General features: G+C 33.8%; 1 protein-coding gene across 14 annotated transcripts; it reads left to right on the top strand.

The window, feature by feature from the left end:
- The first annotated feature begins 1462 nt into the window (after positions 1-1462).
- Positions 1463-20618, top strand: LOC110621143 (RNA polymerase II C-terminal domain phosphatase-like 4). Of its 14 annotated transcripts, none has more exons than XM_021765244.2 (10): positions 1472-1689; positions 1800-1935; positions 5422-5630; positions 7326-7411; positions 8080-8198; positions 8424-8604; positions 13701-13990; positions 18976-19161; positions 19243-19281; positions 20213-20616. In XM_021765244.2, the coding sequence occupies exons 3-10, from the start codon at positions 5434-5436 to the stop codon at positions 20522-20524; spliced, it is 1410 nt and encodes a 469-aa protein (XP_021620936.1). In that variant the 5' UTR covers positions 1472-1689; positions 1800-1935; positions 5422-5433; the 3' UTR covers positions 20525-20616. The 14 variants fall into 14 exon arrangements, with proteins under 14 accessions (XP_021620940.1, XP_021620937.1, XP_043814968.1 ...); XM_021765243.2 differs by having other exon boundaries at positions 1472-1700; XM_043959032.1 differs by adding an exon at positions 3977-4084 and having other exon boundaries at positions 1472-1935.
- The last annotated feature ends 604 nt before the right edge of the window (positions 20619-21222 follow it).

Genomic DNA, 21222 nt, shown 5'->3' with positions numbered 1-21222 from the left:
ATCGCATTATACTGCAACACGAGATCCGAGCTCGGTAACTCCTGATCTTAATATTAATTCTGCTGCTGCTGAAGGTGAGGGTACAAGTGGTGACCGTCGGCCATATAGAACTCGACGTCCACATGAACGAAGGGGACGTCCATGTGGCACGGGAGGACATTTGGGACATCATTAGCATTATTTTTTTATTTTATCATTTGTAATTATATTGTTTTATTTTTATTACATTCTATAATTTTAATTATTTATATATTTTTTTAAATTTTTATGATTCTTAAATATTTTTTATTTATTTATAAATATAATTCTAATAAAAATAATAAATTCTATGAATAAATATAAAATATATGATATTATATTTAAATAAATATAATTATAATGTTATAAATATATAATTTTAATTATTAAAATAAATTTTTATATGATCATTATTATATTAAATTTTAATTATATTAAATAATTAATATTAATATAATTTTTATAATTATTTATAAATTATATATATAAATAAATAAATATAATTAATATAATATATTTAATATAAACCCTACTATTACCGCAAATACGTAAGGAAATTGATATTACCGCATTTTAAAAGTGCGGTAATATGTAAATTGAAAAAATTCAATTATTAAAAATTATAGAAATTTTCAATTATCGTAAAATTTAACATTCTGCCTGCGGTAGAATTTTAATTATTAAAAAAAAATTATTAAAAATTCTACTGCACTTTAAAAATGCGGTATAATTTTTTTTATTTAAAAAAATTATAATTTAAGTTCAACGGTTTTCTACCGCATTTTATAAGTGCGGTAAACCTACCGCACTTATAAAATGCGATAGAAGCCTAGTAGAGGCCTGATTCAACCCTGATTTAGAAAAATTTTTTCCACAAATCGGAATTTAAAAAATATTTTTTTTTAATTTTATTTTACAAAAATCCCCAATTATAGAACAGTTCCGTTTTCTGACTATATCACTAAGTTATTAAATTATTATCATATAATTAAATAAAATATTAATGGAAAATTCTGAATAATAATTACATTAGTAAAGAATTTAATATTATTTAAAAGTGAATAAATTAAAATATAAAAAAAACTATAATTAAAATATTAAATTAAAAGGTTTACCTATAAAGGTGCATAATAATTTAAATTCTAGAAAATTATTGTTATTGAATTTAGATTGCTATAATAATTTAAATTTCAAAATAATCGATATTTATAATTTTATCATATAAAAATAAATATGACATAGTTAAATTGATCATAAAAAAGTTAATATGATATAGTTAAGTTGTTTTTGTAAATAAAATAATATATTTTTAATTAATTATGATATAAATTAATTGGGTTAAAAATATTAAAGTTAAATTAATTCAGAAAATTCAAATGAAATCTAATTATTATTTAATTTAAGAAATAAGTTTTAAAATATAATTAAAATATTATATTAAAAATAAAATTCTTTACCGTGTGTAGCATTCTGCTAGTATCATATGTGGGGGAAGGGATGGCAAAGCCCCGTCCTGGCCGCTTCATCCAATCATCCTGCTGACATGTCTAAGTTGCTGACTCTCCGCCCGCCTGTGCGAACGCCCGCCCCCAACCCTAACTGGACGATCTCTCGACCCTGTAGGCTGCAGGCGCTCTCGCTTGAAGCTTGATGCCACTTAGTCAACTTCCGGTTCGCCTCCAGTATTGATCACCATTCCAGTTTTCATTCACCTTCTTTCTTTCTGCATTTTGAAGCCATCAAAGTTCACCATGGCTGAAGGTCCGTTGTTTGCCTTACAGGAGCTCAGGCAATTGTTTTCCTTCCAATTGATGACGTTCACCGTTATATTCACTCATCGTCACTGAAGACTTTCTCTCAATTGCTATCGACTCCTACAGTCCGCAAACGTTGTCTTTCACCAATATTTGGTGTAAGGTGAGTTTTGCAGTTCTAATTTCTCCAGTATGCTGCTCATCTTATTGTTGCCGTGGTCACTATTGAATATGTGCATTCAATTTAAATTTCAAGCTCCATTCCCTTCATCTTCCCGCACACCCACCCTCTGCATCTATTATCGCGACCATGTCCCCCTTCCTCTGTCTCGCAGCGGACTCACCACCCACAGGCCTTCACCCATAAGCCATAAACACTCTGTTTCTATCACACTCTGCTCAAATTCCTCCCGGACGAAAGGAGCTTTACCTAAAAAGTCATTTGACCCTCTCACATTTCCTTGTATTCAGTTGACACATAAATTTTATATATAAAAAAATAATCATTAAATCCCAAAACTTATAAAAATGTAACTATTACACCCTTATACTTTATTAAATTATGAAATAAAGTTGAAATACATACAAGTTGTGACTGTAAGTTGCCTGATCATAGCGGTTAATTAGTTATATTTTATAAATTAAGTATCCAATGGGTTGTAATTAAAGGTGAACCTGTAGGGGCCAAAAGAGGCTTTCAGCTAATTTCCCCTCCCCCTCCCCCTCAATGTGTTTGCACTTCTCAAATAGATGCGGCTCAATTGAATTCTTTGGCTTGGGTATGAATGGGATTGCTCTTTTGAGTCTTAGGGTTGTGTCTATTAGAATTCGGTTGCAAAGTAAATGAATATCTTCTTCTTTAGCTTCTAAACAGTGGAATTGAGCATTTGAGAAGAATAAAGAATTGGCAAATAATTGCCTGCATTATGTTTTACTAGATGGGTTTAGGGTTTTGAGGTGGAAAATTAGATGTTGATTTTCTGAAATATTCCCTTTGATTTGGATATTGAATTTGGACTTCTTTCTAAAAATGATTTTGGGTTCATTGAGAGAGAGGTAGAGAGGTGCGAAAGAGTAGGAAGTAGAGAGGGCCAAGGGGTGGAAGGAAGTGGAAATCAGGATGAGATGGAGATAAAGAGGGAAAGCTAGTATTATGTTCAACTCAACTAAAAATTGTCAATAAAGTTCACCAAGTAATTGATTTGGGTTAAGTACAACCTTTAACTGGTTGGAGGACTTGGTGACCGAAAAATCTTCTGATGTGGCGGTCATAAAGAATAAGAAGATACATCTTGAAACACACTGTTTTTGTTCAATCTCCATTAAAGATATATTCTTACATATAGTGGTGGTTTGGTAATTGTCCCCACGGATTTCCACCTCTCAAGTCCCTACTCCTAGAGAAGAACAGACACGCCTTTCTAGATAACCAAAGGCCTTGAAGCTGGATCTGTTTCTGCTTCAATGAAGTAATAGAAAAGAGCTCTATCCTACTTGTTATCCACAGTGACATAACTTGATAACTGTTGAAAACCCACATGGGGTTGACCAGGAAGCCTGATGATCTTATCACAGTGAGTATAGGAAAGATGAAGAGGATTCTACCTCCATAGAAATGCATAGCTTAACCACCTGTGAATTTCACTGCTATGGCTCTCCATGTTTGAGAATGTGTAATTCAGAAATGACTTGGACAGAGGACTTGGGAAGAAGAAAGACCTGTTTGAACTTTGAAATGTTGCTCAGTGGAGGGCATTGTGAGGTGCGGGTTTTGTGGCTTGGGGGGGGGGGGGTGACATGGTTGTCCTTCAACCTGGTGTACTTAACTGAAACCAATTAGTTGGTGTATTTTATTGACAAATTCTTTTGTTCATGCTAAAAATGACAATCACGCATGAGTTCAGATTTATTAGAACAGATTGGAACTTCTGGGTTATTTTCTTCTTAGTTTTACTGTTGTACTACTGAACACTAATGCTACAACACTAATACTGAAAAGAAAGAATCTTAGTTTCACTCTGTTTCTTGTATGCGTCTTCTGGGTTTAAATTAACTATTTTGTTGCCAAGAAGAAGTTTTCAAAGCATTGAAAATGTTGTATATTTTACAAGAAGAAGTAGAGGCCGTCGTGACTTGACTTTTACCCCTTACATTGCTTTGGAACCATACTGATGAGTGTGTGATTTTGGTTGATTCTTTTACAGTGTAATTCTTGAGGTATGGAGAAATTGACAGTGTTAACATACTATTCAATTGCTTCTATTTGCTACTTGAGCATCAAGTACTCTGTTCTTTTTTGTTGATACTCTAAAGTACGTTTTTTCTCCCCTATTCATTTCTTCTATTGTTAACATACTATTCAATTGCTTCTATTTGCTACTTTAACATCAAGTACTCTGTTTTTTTTGTTGATCCTTTAAAGTATGTTTTTTCTCCCCTATTCATTTCTTCTACTGTTCGGATACCTTCTTGTTTCTGCTTTTGAATTCTGTTTGCTTGGGAGTTATCAAGCTGGAGGCATGAATGAGGGGGCTTGTCTCTCAATTTTAGTCCCAGAATGGTTTTTCCAGTTATCTATGCTGCTTTTTAGCTAGTACCCAGTCCTTGCTTTTTGCTTCTCTTAACCAGGTGTTGCTTACTTAGCATGATATGAGAGTTATCTCAGTTGTCTCTTTTTAAAATTGTTGTTTCTTGATTGAATGTAGCTGGATTTTTGGTTCCCTATGGTTTGGTACTGTTAATTGGCTTTTATGGAATACAGTAAGCTGGATTTTAATAATAAATGTCTTCGTTTATATATTTTTGTTGCTTCTTACGATTTGCTACAAGTTTTGAAGACTATGCATTTGTGAATCATACTCTTTAGGATCTCTTAAGTCGTAACTCCTCTTTTCACTTTTTTTTTCCCCGGTTCTTGCACTGATTCTAAAGGATCTTCTAGTTTGTCTTTTTTTGGGTACATTTATCGATTAGCTAAGAAAGGGTTTGATTTAATAGAACAGTGGGTTTTCTTGCTTATTGTGTATAGCTCTGTTTTTCAACTATACAGCTGAACCAAGTATTTTCCAGTAGTAGTTGCAACTATACAGCTGAACTGAGTATTTGTGTAGCCCATTGTTGAACAAAAGTTTAAGCAGCAAAGAGCGACTATAAGATAGTTTTCATCAGCTAACATACCTTCTCTTTAGCTCATCTCTGATATCCCTCACCTGCATGACAGCAAAATTCTCTCTATCTAATTTCCCTCTCTCTCTCTCTCTCTCTGTTTAATTAATATTTTAAATGATCATTTAGTAGCATTTGGAAAATATTTTCCCCATCCGTTCTTGAGGTGAACTTGGTGCAGTTCTTTAGTTGTATGTCCAAATCGTGCTTGTATACTACAAATACTTCCACACAGAAATTGATCTTGTAATGAGGCCTTTTCTTTTCTGATTTTGCACTTTTTCTTTTAATGGAGGAGAAGGAATTGCAACAATTTTCAAAATAATGCCTTTTGCCCCTTCATTTTAATGGCTACATCGTACCATGTCTTTCTCATGTTTAGGATTGAAAGCAATATTCTCCTTTCACCCATCTTAAAATTTTTTCTTTTCCTTTTCTATTTCTGTAACATGTGAATTCTTAATTAAAGTGTTTCATGCCTCAGCTGGTATTTCAGATGAGCCTTGCAACTGATTCTCCAGTACACTCGTCCAGTAGTGGCGATTTTGCAGCTTTTCTTGATGCAGAGTTGGATTCTATATCTTCAGACTCATCACCAAATGAAGAAGAAGTTAATGATGAATTCAATTCTGATTCATCAGACTCATCACCAAATGAAGAAGCTGAGAATGATTCTGAAATTGAGAGCCAGAGGTATTTAGGTTTCTTTCTATCTTTCAAAAGACTTTTGAAGCTATATCATGGGAAAATACTTCAATTTGGAACTTATTTCTTTTTGGAATTGGACTCTTCACTTCTTTTTGTTCCGTGCATGTACATCAGAAAATAGACTCATCATTGTTTCTAAAGTTCATATTTCGTTGCATTTGTTTTTTTGGGGATTCATGGTTAGAAAGAAGCAAAGCGATGCTGGGATTTTCTACGTATTTACAAAGAAATATAGTAAGTGGAGTATTAATTTATTAAGGAAGTTACTTTTGGTTTGGATGCCTTAGAATTTGCTTAAATTTTTTTTGTTTAGGATTCCAAATCCTAATGCTGGTAGGATTAATAATTCTACTATGACATATGTTCTCTTTGATCAGTTACCTAATTGCAATTAGAACTTAGCTCGAGTTTCTTTCCCTGGCTTCCTTTGAAAAATAATATCTTTCTCAAGGTCCTGAATTCAGCCTCTTTTGATGCCTAGCTTCATCAACTTATGTTTCCCTTTTATGCTGCCGAACCCCTTGCCAATGCCAGTGTTATTGAAGCCACACTTCAAGCTCAAGGCTCAAAAGGCTTCTGATGTATCTACATGGAAAGGTGGGCGACTTCTAACAGGCACTCACCCTATTCTCCTAGGTGCTCATTGCATTACCACTTGAAATATGTTGATCTATTATAATCTGGTGTTCATGCTCCAGGAAGTCGCCAGAATTAAGGTTGCTGCTTATAAAAAGTCATAATAATGGCATCTCATCAAACCACAACATCTAAGAGCACAATTGTTCTACTTCATTCTCCCTTCCCGTTTTCTCATACCTGTTTTCATGATCTCTTTCATCTTTACTGTTTGTTTGGAGTCATTTGTTTCTAAATCAACAGAGGTTGCCCTCTTTTGCCTTTAACAATACTAACAAAGCTATATGGTTCCTTTATTTTAGGATTTTTCTGAGATTGCTTCTTTTTGTTTTTTTATTTTTCAAAAATGACTAATGCTATTTATCTTTTACAAGAGAAAGAAATATTATTAGTGGTGAAGTCTATATCCATTTACTATATTCTTCTATGCTTTTTAATAATTTGTTTATTGTTATTTGAAGTTACGTTAAACAATGCTATATTTATGATTATTTGATTTCAATTTTATTTTTTTATTAATATTTTTTAGCCTCATCTCTTTCAGGCGTGTGCTTATGCCTTGCACCTTGGCTCCAAGCCCTCTTTGCGCATTAATCTACTTGGTGCCCTTAATAACTATGGCACCTGCCTTCCTAAGCCATTAGCTACTATTTTTTTTTCTCTCTCACAACTCTTTTTTGTCCTAAACTATTTCCTCTGAAAATACACAATTTTGTTTTTATTGAATCAATATTGTCACCCCAAACATCTTCCTAAGGCTTGGGGATAGTATTGTTTAGATCTGTAAGAAGCCGCTTCTAGCTTTGTTTTAATAATTCTAATGCACGGATTTGGAATTTAGATGAATCCAAAGTACTTGACAATAATCTATTTTGCAGTTTATTGTATCATTGATGGATGTCAGGTCTAAATGTGGATCAAAGTTGGCTTCAGTTAAACTTTGTTTGAGTGACTTGTATTTCATTTTAATTTCTTATCTGTTTATTGAATTCACCAAATTAAATCTTATTTACAGCAAACTTGGTTTTATGAATTAACATGCAGGATAAAAAGGTGTAGAGTGGAGACAGTGGAGAACATAGAGGATCCTAAAGGATCAACTTCTCATGGTTCCCTAGAGCAGAACTTAGGTAAACTTCCTTTTTCTTCTTCTTTTAAATAAATGTTTGGTTGTGGTCTTTTAGTCCACCTGTACCCTACTATCCATGGACTTCTTGGCCACCAATTGCTTAGCGTTAAAATATTTGGATCTGATTATTCAACTGTTAAGAACATTATTTTTTTTTCTTTATTCGATTTATTATGAAATTTGCTTGATTTAGTAAAAGCTGAAGGAATGTGCAAATGCAGGAATTAAAGAACAGATTTGAATTGGATAAAATCAATAAATTCATGCTGATGGTTTTGAACTTTTATAGCCAGTATAGTTGGTAACTGTAAGGTTAAGGAATTATCCCGATTAAGTTTGTTTTCTTCAGAAGTTGGATTGATGCTATCAACCTTGCTGATTGTTTTAATGTTTAAGGATTTTTGAATTGGTAATTGTTTTTCATGTGGCGGTGAGGGAAAGTTCAGAAATATATCATCTGGTTTAGCAATTTGTCACTTGAAAGAAAATGTTCACGTCATTTTAGTATCAGGAGATTCCATTTATTGTTGGTTAGTGCATTTTGGTTTGGTGTTTATGTTTCTTCAACCAGCAGCTTAAAATGTATGTATCATTTTCATTCCATGATTGTCTTTGACTTGAACATGTTCTATGTTGGTTTCAAACTACTTCTGACCTGTTGTTATTTAGAAGTGTCCTCAAGTAAGGATGCCTGCACACATCCAGGATCTTTTGGAGACATGTGCATACTCTGTGGGCAAATGTTGAATGAGGAAACTGGTGGTGTAACATTTGGATACATACATAAGGTATATTATGAAAAGGTCTTCAATATGTTGATGTATCTTTCAATTTGACGGAGCTATGATTTATCATCCCCTTGTATAAAATGATAAAAGGAAATTCTCAAATGATAAAAGGAAATTCTCAGTGTAGAAGTAGATATGTTGGAATTGCTTTCCTTAGCATGTGACATTTTTATTTGTCACTTCCTTACTATAATTATAATGTGTAGAGAACAACTTTACTTGCAGGGGTTAAGGCTTGGTAACGATGAAATTGTGCGGTTACGTAGAACAGATATGAAGAATTTGTTACGCCAGAAAAAGCTTTACTTGGTTCTTGATTTAGACCATACGTTGCTTAATTCTACTCGGCTTATGCATATAACATTAGAAGAGGAATATCTATATAGTCAAATAGATTCTTTGCAAGGTATGCTCATTTGAGATGATTGTTTGATTCTTCTTGGATAGTGATTTTCTTTTTCTAATGTCACATTTCTTAGAAAGAATGTGAGTGTGATTGTGATTGCTAGAGCTACTAGTTTTGATATTTCGTTGTGTTATATGAAGTAAATATATACATATATTTTAGCTTGATTATAGGACTTGATTTTAGGGATTATTTTTTCCTTTTTATATTAGGACTCTTGTGTATAAATATGCAATATTTCATCTAATGAAATATGTGTGTAGAAGGATAATATTTGTTGTTGTATTTCACAATAGAGATTACAATCTATTTATACATGAGAGACGGTATCTAAACAGGAAGGAAATTAAGTCTATGATTATACAATCTTAATATTAAGCAACTGATCCATCTATCAATATTTACTTCCTATATTAACATATTTACTTTCTATAATCTATAACACTCCCCCTCAAGTTGGAGTATAAATGTTAATCATGCCCAACTTGTTACATATATAATCAATTTCAGCCATAAGAACAATCAACCCAAAATAATCAAAATAAACAAAGGATTAGAAGAACATTTGGGTTATCCATAAAGGGGTAACATTTGAAAACTTAGGACTATTCATTTGTGTTATCCATAAAGGGTAACATTTGGAGAATTAGGGCTATGTTCATTTTGGGTTATCCATAAAGGGTAACATTTGGAGACATAGGCTATGTTTATTTGGGTTACCCATAAAGGATAACATTTGGAGACTTAAGCTTTGATACCATGTAAAAGGATAATATTTGTTGTTGTATTTCACAATAGAGATTACAACCTATTTATACATGAGAGACGGTATCTAAACATGAAGGAAATTAAGTCTATGATTGTATAATCTTAAGATTAAGCAACTGATCCATCTATCAATATTTATTTCCTATATTAACATATTTACTTCCTATAACCTATAACAATGTGCAAATTCATAGTTTTTCAATCCTACATGGTATCATAGCCATCATTTGAAGAACCTTAACTTTTTTTTTTTTTTTTTAAATTGTTTTTGGAGGATCCCTTTACTGCCACTTTAAGGCCATTATTTAGAGTGACCATTATCTTCACCTCTTACCTGAGAAGATGCCTTGGCCACCAACCGCCTGCATCCAAGATTTGATCACCGGAATCCCGACGTGTGGCTCCCACGCGCCAAATCTTCCTTTTCTAACAGATCCATGCATCGGTGCATGTGGGTGTGTGCTCCCATCTTCCATCTGCCGTCTTCCTTTTTTGGCATGGTCTCACCTTTTTCGGTCACGTGATAGTGAAATAATTGAGCTTGCCAACTAATCTTCTGTATCTAGCAGGATTTTTAAGTGGCTCTTCCTGTTCAGGAACAAGTTTGACATTTGGATCTATGGGAGTGTCTACATGTCTACAGTCTAACATGCCTGTTTCTTCCAATGTATCCAAAACATATTTCCATTGAGAAATCACAATACCTGTTTAGACTGTGCCACTTCAATCTCTAAGAAATACTTCAATTTCCTCAAGTCTTTAGTTTGAAAATGACTGAACAAATGTTGCTTAAATTGAGAGATTTCATCATGATCATTTCCTGTAATGACAATATCATCAACATAGATCACTAAATAGATGCATCTATCACCATTATGATGAAAAAATATAGAATGATCGGAATTACTTCGAGACATTTCAAACTATTGAATTTCAGTGCTGAATCGTCCAAACCATGCTCTTAGAGACTGTTTTAATCCATACAAAGAGCGCTGAAGATGACACACTAAGCCTGACTCCCCCTGAGCAACAAACTCTGGAGGTTGCTCCATGTAAACTTCTTCGGCGAGATCTCTATGAAGAAATGCATTTTTAATGTTCAGTTGATGAAAGATCCAGTGATTAATTGCAGCCAATGAGATAAAGAAGCGAATAGAAGCTATTTTGGCTACTGGAGAGAAAGTATTACTGTAATCAAGTCTAAAGATCTGTATGTAACCTTTAGCTAGAAGGCGAGCTTTAAGGAGCCATCAGGTCCCACCTTAACTGTGTAAACCCATCGACAACCAACAATAGATTTGCCAGACGGTAAGGATACCAGTTTCCAAGTTTCATTATTGTGAAGAGCAGTCATTTCTTCAACCATAGCATTACACCAACTAGGATGATCCAATGCTTCTCTAACTGTCTTGGGTATAGAGATAGCATACACAACAGAAATAAAAGTATAATAGGAAGGAGACAAATGATGGTAACTTACAAAATTATAAATGGGATGAGGATTTCGAGAAGAGCGAATATTTTTCAAAGAGCAAGAAGAGGAGTGGTTGTTGCTGCTGAAGGCATAATGAAGTAGGTGATGATGGAACGGTAGGTGAGTCATTAGAAGTACCTGCATTAGGGAGAGAAATGTTGTTGTTATTAGCAGATGGGTGAGGCTGACATGTGTAGACCTAAAGAGGTGGCATAGAGGTGGGAGACGAACACACTTGAGGCAAAGGAGAGATAAGAGTCGAGGTATAGGCAAAGTGTGTTGGACTCGAAGAAAAGTTTTCGAAAAGTAAGGAGAGGTTTTAAAAAAGGTGACATCTGCAGACATAAAATATCTGTTAGTAGTAGGTCATAAAATTTGTAACCTTTTTGAAGCCGTGAATAGTCGAGAAAAACATTTAATTGATTTAGGCTGGAGTTTGTCTTTGGTAGGAGTATGATCATAAACAAAACATATACATTCGAGAACACGCAAAGACAACCGGGTGGAATTCTAGTTAGGAAATAAAACAAAATGAGGACTTTGATGCTGCAAAACAGAGGAAGGCATTCGGTTAATTAAGTAACAGGCAGTAAGGACAGCTTCCTCCTAAAAACGCAATGGAACATTGTGATGTAGGAGTAAGGTGCGGGCTGTTTTAATCAAATGCCTATTTTTTCACTCGGCAACCCTATTTTGTTGTGGGGTATGAGAACAAGAAATCTGATGAGTAATACCCTGAGTAGATAAGCAATGAGTGGATGAGGAAGACAAATATTCTCTTGCATTGTCACTTTGCAATACCTTAATGTGAACTCTAAATTGATTATGGATTTCAGCATAAAATTTTTGAAAAATAGAGAACAACTCAGAATGATTCTTCATCTGAAAAAGCCAAGTGCAACGAGAATAGTCATCAATAAAGGTAACAAAATATTGAAATCTCATAGTTATACTAAGTACTAACCCGACTTGGACTCCAAATATCTGAATGAACAATGTTAAATATAGAAGTGTTCCTATTATTGACCCGCTTGGAAAAAGAAGTTCGAGCTTGCTTTCCAAGTTGACAAGACTCACATTCTAAAGAAGGTAAGGAAGAGAGACTAGAAACCAGTTTTTGTAACTTGTTCAGACTTGGGTGTCCCCAACGACTATGAATGAGTTCAGCGGAGGTGGTAGGCACAAAAGCAATTGGAGGGTTAGACGTGGAAAAATAGTATAATTCGTGTGACTCATATCCTGCTCCGATCATCTTTCCAGTACTTCGGTCCTGCACAACCATAGATTCAACAGTAAAGATGACTGAACAGTGAAGATTTTTAGTCAATTTGCTAACAGAGATTAGATTGTATGGATATTTAGGGGCGAATAAAACATTAGTCAAGGGAATAGAAGGAAGGAGATATAAGTTATCTATCTTTTTAACTTGAGTTTGTGAACCATTAGGTAATGTGATTTTAGATGGTATAGAAGGTGAAACAAGAGTAGAGAAAAGATTGGAATTACTAGAGATATGATTAAAAGTACCAGAGTCGAAGATCCATGAACTGATGGGTAAAGACTTGGTTAGATAAGTAAAAGAGTTACCAGAATGAGCAATGTTTGGAGAAGAATGTTGCTGAGTAGCTCGGAACTGCAAATATTCTCTGTACTCTTGCTTCATTTAGAGTGACTGAATTCGGTTTGGAACGTGAGTCTACTCTATTTGATTGGGCCATGTGAACTGTATTTAGGTTATCCGCTTCTGAGACATGTTGAGAAAGAGTACTGTTCACGAAAGATGGGAGAGCTGGGCAGGTGACCGGACCTAGTGGGCTGGAGTTGCCGGTGTCGAGCGAGTCTGGAAAAGAGTCGCTGGAATAAGGGTCACTTGCTGGCGCGTGTACCGGATGCAGAAACAAAGTGGCAGCGCATGAAGGCGAGTGGCAGCGTCTCTGGTGATGGCGCTTCAGGGAGGTGCTGTTCGGAGACCGGCGAGGCTGGTGAGATTAACCGACTTCCAGAAAACCTCCAAATGAAGGTGGCAGATCTGCCACTCACAAATCGGCCAAGACGCTTGGCTCTGATACTATGAAACAATGATGAAAAGAAAAAAGAAAGAAGAAAGATTTTGAGAGAAAGATATTTAATTATTCTCCTCAAACCAATTGGAATATATATACTACTTACAAGAATAAATTAATTCTCTAATTATAGCCTAATCATATCACACAATCATATCTCTAATTATGCATACAATCACTACAAATCTAGGCTATTTATAGAAAGTATCTCAACCATATTGTTCATGGTTCTTATAGCTTAAATAGATAAAATTATCGAAAGACTAAGAAATTTGAGTGAGAAGTTTAAGCTCACCTTGCTGTATGGAGTTTGCTTGAAAGAAGAAAACAGCAGATTGTACTGTTGTATGCAATTTTTTGAAGAGGTCAATTATTACTTGACGGTACACTTGCAAGTTATGGAGGGCCTGTAAATGACGTTAAGTAATCTGTGGAATCACCTGGTACTTTTTTGAAGTTTGCCCTTCTGTTTTTGTAGATAAATTTGTTGCCAGTCTTTTGCAGCATGCATACTTAGATTGTAAGATAATGCATCATGATAGAATCATTTTTCCAAGCCAAGCCTGCAAATAAATGGGGGGTGCCATGAAGCTTCTGGCTAGTTTGCATTTACTACTTTCATCATTGTATATCCTGTAGATTGTGCATGTACTTCTTTTCCATTTGCAAACATCGTGGTCATCCTATTCATTTGACAATATTCTATTTATTTGATAAGTGAACATTTTTTTGTAATTATCCTCAACAGTTGGAGCCTTTTTATCTACTGTATATTTTTGTGAAATGGATAGATGTTTCAAAAGGTAGCCTCTTCAAGTTGGACTTCTTGCAAATGATGACCAGATTAAGGCCCTTTGTACGTATGTTTCTCAAGGAAGCAAGTCAAATGTTTGAGATGTACATATACACAATGGGTGATAGAGCATATGCAATGGAAATGGCAAAGCTGCTTGATCCTAGAAGAGAGTACTTTGATGCTAGAGTTATTTCACGTGATGATGGAACTCAGAGACATCAAAAAGGTCTTGATATTGTGCTGGGGCAAGAAAATGCTGTTCTGATCCTCGATGATACAGAAACTGTGAGTGCATAAGCATTTTGTTATAAGTACTTTAAATTAGCTACCTTCAAATTGATATGGACACGTGCCAATGGGTTTCAGTTGAATGCCAAATTGAAATCAATGCCCACCTATCTACCTATCTATCTATATATATATATATATATGGCCATCCCATTATTCCCCTCTCTATCCTCCCTTTCTCCCCATCCTTCTTCCCACTTAATTAAAGTTATTTAGTATGACCATGATGGAAAATATATTTAACTATTAAAAATTAATTTGTTTTAAATAAAATATAATATAAAAATATTAATTCTAAAATTCTTAGTGCATTAGAATAAAGCCCAACAATAAAACTCATTTTTTTTACCTTACAATCTCTACTCTAAATGGTCTGTAATAACTTTTGTAAACATGATTGAATTTTAGTATCATATAATTGATTAGTCATGATGCAATAGGTTATGTTAACTTACTTTTTCGTTTAGTGATTTTTAATCTAACTTTTTTGGTCAATAAATGTAATTTTATTTCCAAAACAACAAAAGCAAACAACTGTACAACCGCCCAACCAGACTCGGGGCCTTTATCCTTGACAAAAAGTCAGGGCTACATACAGCAAGCAATCTAACCAGAACTTCTATACAAACTAAAACAAACAGCCCACCTCTCTACAAGACTTCTAAACCCAGCAGCTCCAATCAACACAAGGGCTCTGGTTATTGTCTTGTATCAACTTCAGCTTTACACAGGCCACAATCAAATGATTAACCTGTCCTGCATCGGCAGGGGCTTGCTTGAAGATCCATTTATTTCTCTCCAAACCAAATAAAATGGACAGTTGCATTAAAGGCAACTCTTCTCGCTGATGCTAGCAGGCCTTTCGCAGTAGCTCTCCTAGAGAACCAGCTAACTTCCCCCTCCAACTAAGCTGCTGCCTACTTAATCCACACTTCTGCATAATTGCTCGCCAAAGTACACCAGATATGGACAATTTAAAAAGAGGTGTTCCACAGTCTCCTCACTTACCTGACAAACAACACTAGGAATTAGGAGCCGCTGTCCGCCTTGCCAACCTGGTCTTAACAGCAAGTCTACTTTGAATAGCTAACCAAGTAATAAAGTTATGCCTTGGTATCCCATACTTTCCTCACACCAGCTTCCACCTTTTTACCTTGCTACTTTTGTTTCTCAAAGCTTGCCAAGCACTAGCAATAGTATACTTTTGTTATGGATAATAGATAAACCAAATCTATAAAGAACATATTATATTTATTTACTAGTTTCTTGTCAGATTTCCATTATTTTATTAGATTTTCATCATCTTATCATAATAGATTCTTATCTAATGACTACTTGTATTAGATTTTTACTTTAATTAGAAGTACTATAATTGTATGAAACTCCACTATATAAGATGTTTCTCTTTATTGAATAAAACAAACAGATTAATAACATATTTGAGATTTAAGACTCTCTCGTTAATGAGTCAGAGGCCCTATCAATCCTTCCGTGATGTGATCTGTGACTTGGGATCTTCACAGAGGTTGTCAACTTCTAGGTTATAAAGTCCTCCTACACTTCCAAAATATTATGCTGTCTTACCTGTACCCAAGCAGCCTCTTTGTGGGTATTGAAGACTCCAATTTCCTTTCCTCTGCACCTCCATCACCCTAGCTTGTCTAGGAATATTAGCATCCTCAATATTCGGGGAAGCATATCTCTCTACAATACTCAACCCGTCCAGCCAAGGAACATACTAGAAGGATAATTCACCCATTCTCAACTTATAGGAGTAACACATCCTGAAACTGTCCCTCATCTTTACTAGATGCTTCCAGGACTAACTTGCCTCTATAGCCTTTGTACTTCCCCAAAAGCATAGTAGCTTGAGCTTATTTCTCACCACCCAAGTAGCCCATAGGGAAAACTTGGAGGATATTAGTTCCCAAATTTGCTTACCTACAACTGTCTTATTTCATGGCACAATTTCTTCAATTCCCAAACCCCCTGATTTAAACCTTAGCCCTAGAGACCACCTCTCTTTAATCTAATTTTTAGATTCATCAGTTTGGATTAATACAAAATAATATATATTTGGCGATTTAAGAGCCAATTTATTATTATTCATTATGGTATCCTAAATAAATGTTTAACCATAGTTACCGTATTCTTTCACACCCAAGGGAAGCGCAATCTAGGTACTGCATACTGGATGTGATATTTTTGCTCCTAAATTGTCAGGGAATGCGATTCGAGTCACCAAAATAGAGGTTCCGGCGAAGAATGAAAAGATGGAAAAGAGAAGAAAGGTCAACAAATATGCATTTGTGTGATAGTATGAAGGCACAAGAAGGAGAGGAGAGGGAGGCAAAAAGGCTATAGCAAAAGAAAAATAAAAAAGAATAGATTACATTTTGAAATACTTTAAGTAAGGTAATGAATTTAAATGCTAGTGGAATAGGTGACAGTGTTAACTTGGGAGTATAAATGATAATTCTATTAGTTAAGATTTAAAATTTTTTAGAAAATACAAATATTATCAATTATTTGTCAGATATTTAATTATTTGAACATTATATTATATTGAATAAATATACTTTATATGCTCTAAATTAAATTGGTGTTCCAATTAAATGTACTGCTAATCGATTTAGCATACCAATTAAGTCTACCCCTACATACTTTATATTTCATTAATTGATGTATTATGTACCACGTGCTCATATCATAACTCAAGAGTACCATGATTCATGTAACTATAACTATATAAACATTTAAATCTAATGTGGTATAAATTATTGCAATGTTAAAATTGAAGCTTATTTTGACAATAAATTTAATTTATAAAGTCAAAACATTTGTATTTTCATATCCTCCTTATAGCATTTTAGTTTTAATATTTTAATTGTTAAAGCAATATATCTTTGTCGAAAGACTATTTCTATGTGTTACTTGAAAGAATTTTTCAATATTTATATACAAGGATTCCTATAATTGTGGTTCCAGGAAGGTATCCCTCTAATTATACTAGATATTATTTATACAATCACATATAGTTGACCTTCCATACTACTCCCCCTCGAGTTAGAGCATGGACGTTAATCATGCTCAACTTGTTAGAAATACAATCAATACGAGCTCCATTCAAAGCTTTTGAATAATGTCTCCTAGTTTTTCAATTTTGATATGCCCTGTTGAAATGATCTGTTATTGGATTTTTTCATGAACAAAATGACAATCTATCTCAATATGTTTAGTCCGCTCATAAAACACAGGGTTGAAAGTAATGTGGAGGGCAACTTGATTATCATACCATAATTTCGTTGGTAGGGAGGTCTTGAAACTGATTTATCTAGTAATTGAAGCATCCACACCACTTTACATGCCGATTGTTCCATAACTTTGTCTTATGATTCAACAATAGATTGAGAAACTATACTCTGCATTTTGCTTTTTTAGGACATCAAATTTCCTTATGGTCAATCTTCAATCTAATTTGAACCTGCTTAGGCAGCATTTGAAAAATATTCAACATTTAAACCTCGTCCTAGAGTCCCTTTCAAATAACATAAGTTTTGCCCTAAGGCTTTCCAATGGGTAATAGTTGGAGGAGACATAAACTGGCTCACCACACTAACAGAGTAACAAAACATTTATAATTAGTTAATAGCTAAAAAATGATACAAAATATTAGAGGAGTAGACCTATTATGTTGTCTCCGCGAAAATTAATTATTGGTAGAAAGGAAAAACAATGAGCTAAAAATCAAAATTGAACAAAAAAAAATCTTATTAGTTCAGTTCGGTTCGGAGCTTATCGGTTTTACACTTTCTACTATTCCCAACAACCATTTAACGTTGTCATTTATTCACAACCAACAATTCCTACCAACCAATCCTTCCCATCCCAGCCATATACAACAATACCTAAATGCAAAAAAAGCCAATAAATCAATACCCATTAAAGTTTATCCAGATGCAAAGAGGAAAAAAAAAAAAGAAAACTCATTAATCCTATATCTTTCAACAATTCATGACACAATGGAATGAATCAAAGTCTACAACATAACAATTGCAAAAAGAAAGAGAACTCGGTCCAATAGAAATGAAATCATAATCTTCGTTAGTTAGTCGAACAGTGTGTGACCGTGATGGACATAGTTGATGCATCTCTGTGATGTGTATGCTGTTAGTCACTAGATCCACTCCCTGAGTCTGATGGCAATCAATAGCATCTTGGGTCTCTTGAAGAATAAGAAAAGTGAAGAAAAGGAAGAAGGGGAGAAAAAGAAAGGGAAGTCAGTTGAGAGCAGGGCAAATGGAGAAAATAAGCTTTAGTGCTTAGTTCTAAAGGCAAGTAGCATTGAATGGGGCAAAAGCGGTTCAGTTATTTTGGGCTTTTAGCCTTAAATACTGAACTGAACTGAACTGAAAGTTCTTGAAAATAATAACCAAAATAAAATGGATTTACCAAAAACAAAACTGAAAAAACCGAATTAACTCTCTTTGGTTTAGTTTTTCGGTTCAAACCAATGAATTATCAGCCCTAATTCTTTTCATTGTTCACTTTGTAATTTTAAGCTGTTTCTACTTTCTCTAATACAAAACTAAAAGATTTGTATGCCTTGGACCGCCAAGAAGATTAGTTTTAGTTCACAGAAAACAACCATGCTCAGCACTCTGCCTTGAGCACATCGTGTTGCTTAACTATTGAGTGCCTTGGAGTGCTTCATACCAGAGATTTGTGTGAAATGTTGCTTCGTTCTTGTTGAATTACCTTTCCCATATCTTTTCTATGATATGAAGACTGAAGGTCTTTGGAGTGCATATTACCTTGTATTTTTCTTTACACTTGTGTAATAAGCCAGCTGTTGGTGGTGCGCTAGTGCATATTTGAGAAAATATTTCTTATCTTTATCTTTAAGTTGCAGTTTATTTGTAGGTAGATTTGAGCCAGTAAATTATTATTCTTTGCTTATAAGCTAGTTTTATTTGATTTAGGCATGGACAAAGCATAAAGGCAATTTGATATTAATGGAAAGATATCACTTTTTCGCTTCAAGTTGTCATCAATTTGGCTTCAATTGTAAATCTCTTTCTGAGCTAAAGAGTGATGAGAGTGACAGGGATGGAGCGCTTGCATCTGTTCTTAAAGTTCTAAGGAAAATTCACCATATGTTCTTTGATGTATGGCCACTCTTCCTAAACTTTTTGTTATAGTCACCTGTTTTTGTTTCTGATTCTGATACAATGAGAACCTTCTTGCAGGAGCTGGTGGACAATCTTGATGACAGAGACGTGAGACAGGTAAAAAGGACCATTGAACAAAGTGATTTCTTTCTTTCAAGTGTATATCATTGTTATCCTGTCCTGTCTCCCCAGTTTGAGGATGAACACGTGCATGTGTGCTCATGCATGAACACATACACAGGAATGCTTTCAAGTAAATGATTTGCATTTATGGTTGAACAAATAAAATTGGAAATTGAAAAATCTGACATTGATAAAAAGTTTATATTGCAAAAGTTGGTTCTATATATGATTTGATTGTGATTTATTAGATATAGTATGTTTAATAAATAAACATGCTTTTTCAATTTTCAACCTTAAGTCCTATGTGTTTGTAGTTTTATTGTTTAATATGCTTTACAATTAATTTAGGAAATTACAACAAATTGCTACCAAAATGTATATGTTCATATTTACTTCAAAATAATGACTATTGAAAATATGCAATTTTTGCAAGAAAAATAACATTAAAGATTGTGAATTTGAAGTTCAAATTAATTGATATAAATAGATCGGCTCATTACTAGAGTTGACCAGTGAACTGAATTGGACCATCAAAGATGACAATTTTTTATTCAGAAGAAGGCCTTATGGTTTGCCATGCCCGCCAGTCTCTTGAAAGTCGTCTTTAATTTCCTTGTCCCTTTTTGCAAAAATTCCCCTCTCTTGATTTCTATTTATCCGTCTTTTTCTTCCATGCATAGTTTGATCGTTGACATCATTATCTTATATTTGATTGGGCGTGTTCTGAATAATCCTAAATTTCCTGCTAATAAAGATATGCAGATTTGTTCATATTTGTTGATTAGTTGGTGTATTACATGTCTCCCCTAATCAAATTCTCTCATTATATGTGCTAGAACTTAAAAAAGAAGAGGGGAAAAATAAACTTTTGTGGTTTAAGTTTTTGCGTATACTAGGATTGATTGGGTTTCCTCTCGTTCTGCAGGTTTTGAAAATTGTTCGGAAGGATGTGCTGAAGGGATGTAAAATTGTCTTCACTCGAGTATTTCCCACCCAATTCCAGGCTGATAATCATCATCTCTGGAAGATGGCTGAGCAGTTGGGAGCCACATGCTCCAGGGACCTTGACACATCAGTTACACATGTGGTCTCCCAGGATGCTGGGACTGAGAAGTCTCGTTGGGCTCTGAAGAACAAGAAGTTTTTGGTCCATCCACGTTGGATAGAGGCTGCAAACTATCTGTGGCAAAGGCAGCCTGAAGAGAATTTCCCTGTCAACCAACCAAAAAATCATTAGTTAATATCTTCGTATAGCTGTAAACCATTTTTGTAGTAAAAACCAATTGATCGTCTGGAGGTCTGGTTCCTGTTGGGATTTTGGTTTCGATGCTGCTTGAGCAGCGTGTTTATTATTACTTTTTCTGTTTCATATTTTTATTTAACTTATTATTATTATTATTTTTTTTAAAATTATTATTTATTTTTTTATACTATAATAATGGATAAATTAGCTATTATACTTATATTTTATTTTATTTTTAATATAATCTCTATTAATTATTTTTTAAAATATTTAAAATATCATTTAATATTTAATAAAATTTAATATTTTTAAAATTTTTAAAATTAAAAAAATAATCAAAAATTATTTTTTTAATATATAAAAAATAAAATAGAAAAAATTATAGAATTGAGTGAATATTAGATTTCCCTTATACAAATCGGTACACCTACCCAAAAAGTGAGTAATTTACGTATGCAGTTGCTCAAATTTGCTTGTATTTAAATTTGGTAGTACAATTTCAATCTTGTCTATAACTCCATAAAACTTTCTTTTTATCTTTTATTGCATATTTTTAAATTAATAAAAAAAATATTTCTTTCTTTCTTTTTAGTTTTCTAAATTTTTTATTTTTCTTTTTCTTTTATAAAAAATATATATTGACAAGTTTAACTTGTTTAAATGATATAATAATAATAGTAATAATAATAATA

Source organism: Manihot esculenta, chromosome 8 (genome assembly GCF_001659605.2).
Source record: "Manihot esculenta cultivar AM560-2 chromosome 8, M.esculenta_v8, whole genome shotgun sequence".
In the NCBI taxonomy this organism is placed as follows: Eukaryota; Viridiplantae; Streptophyta; class Magnoliopsida; order Malpighiales; family Euphorbiaceae; genus Manihot; species Manihot esculenta.
Note: the sequence above shows the minus strand (reverse complement) of the source record. Positions and strands in the feature narration are given on the sequence as shown.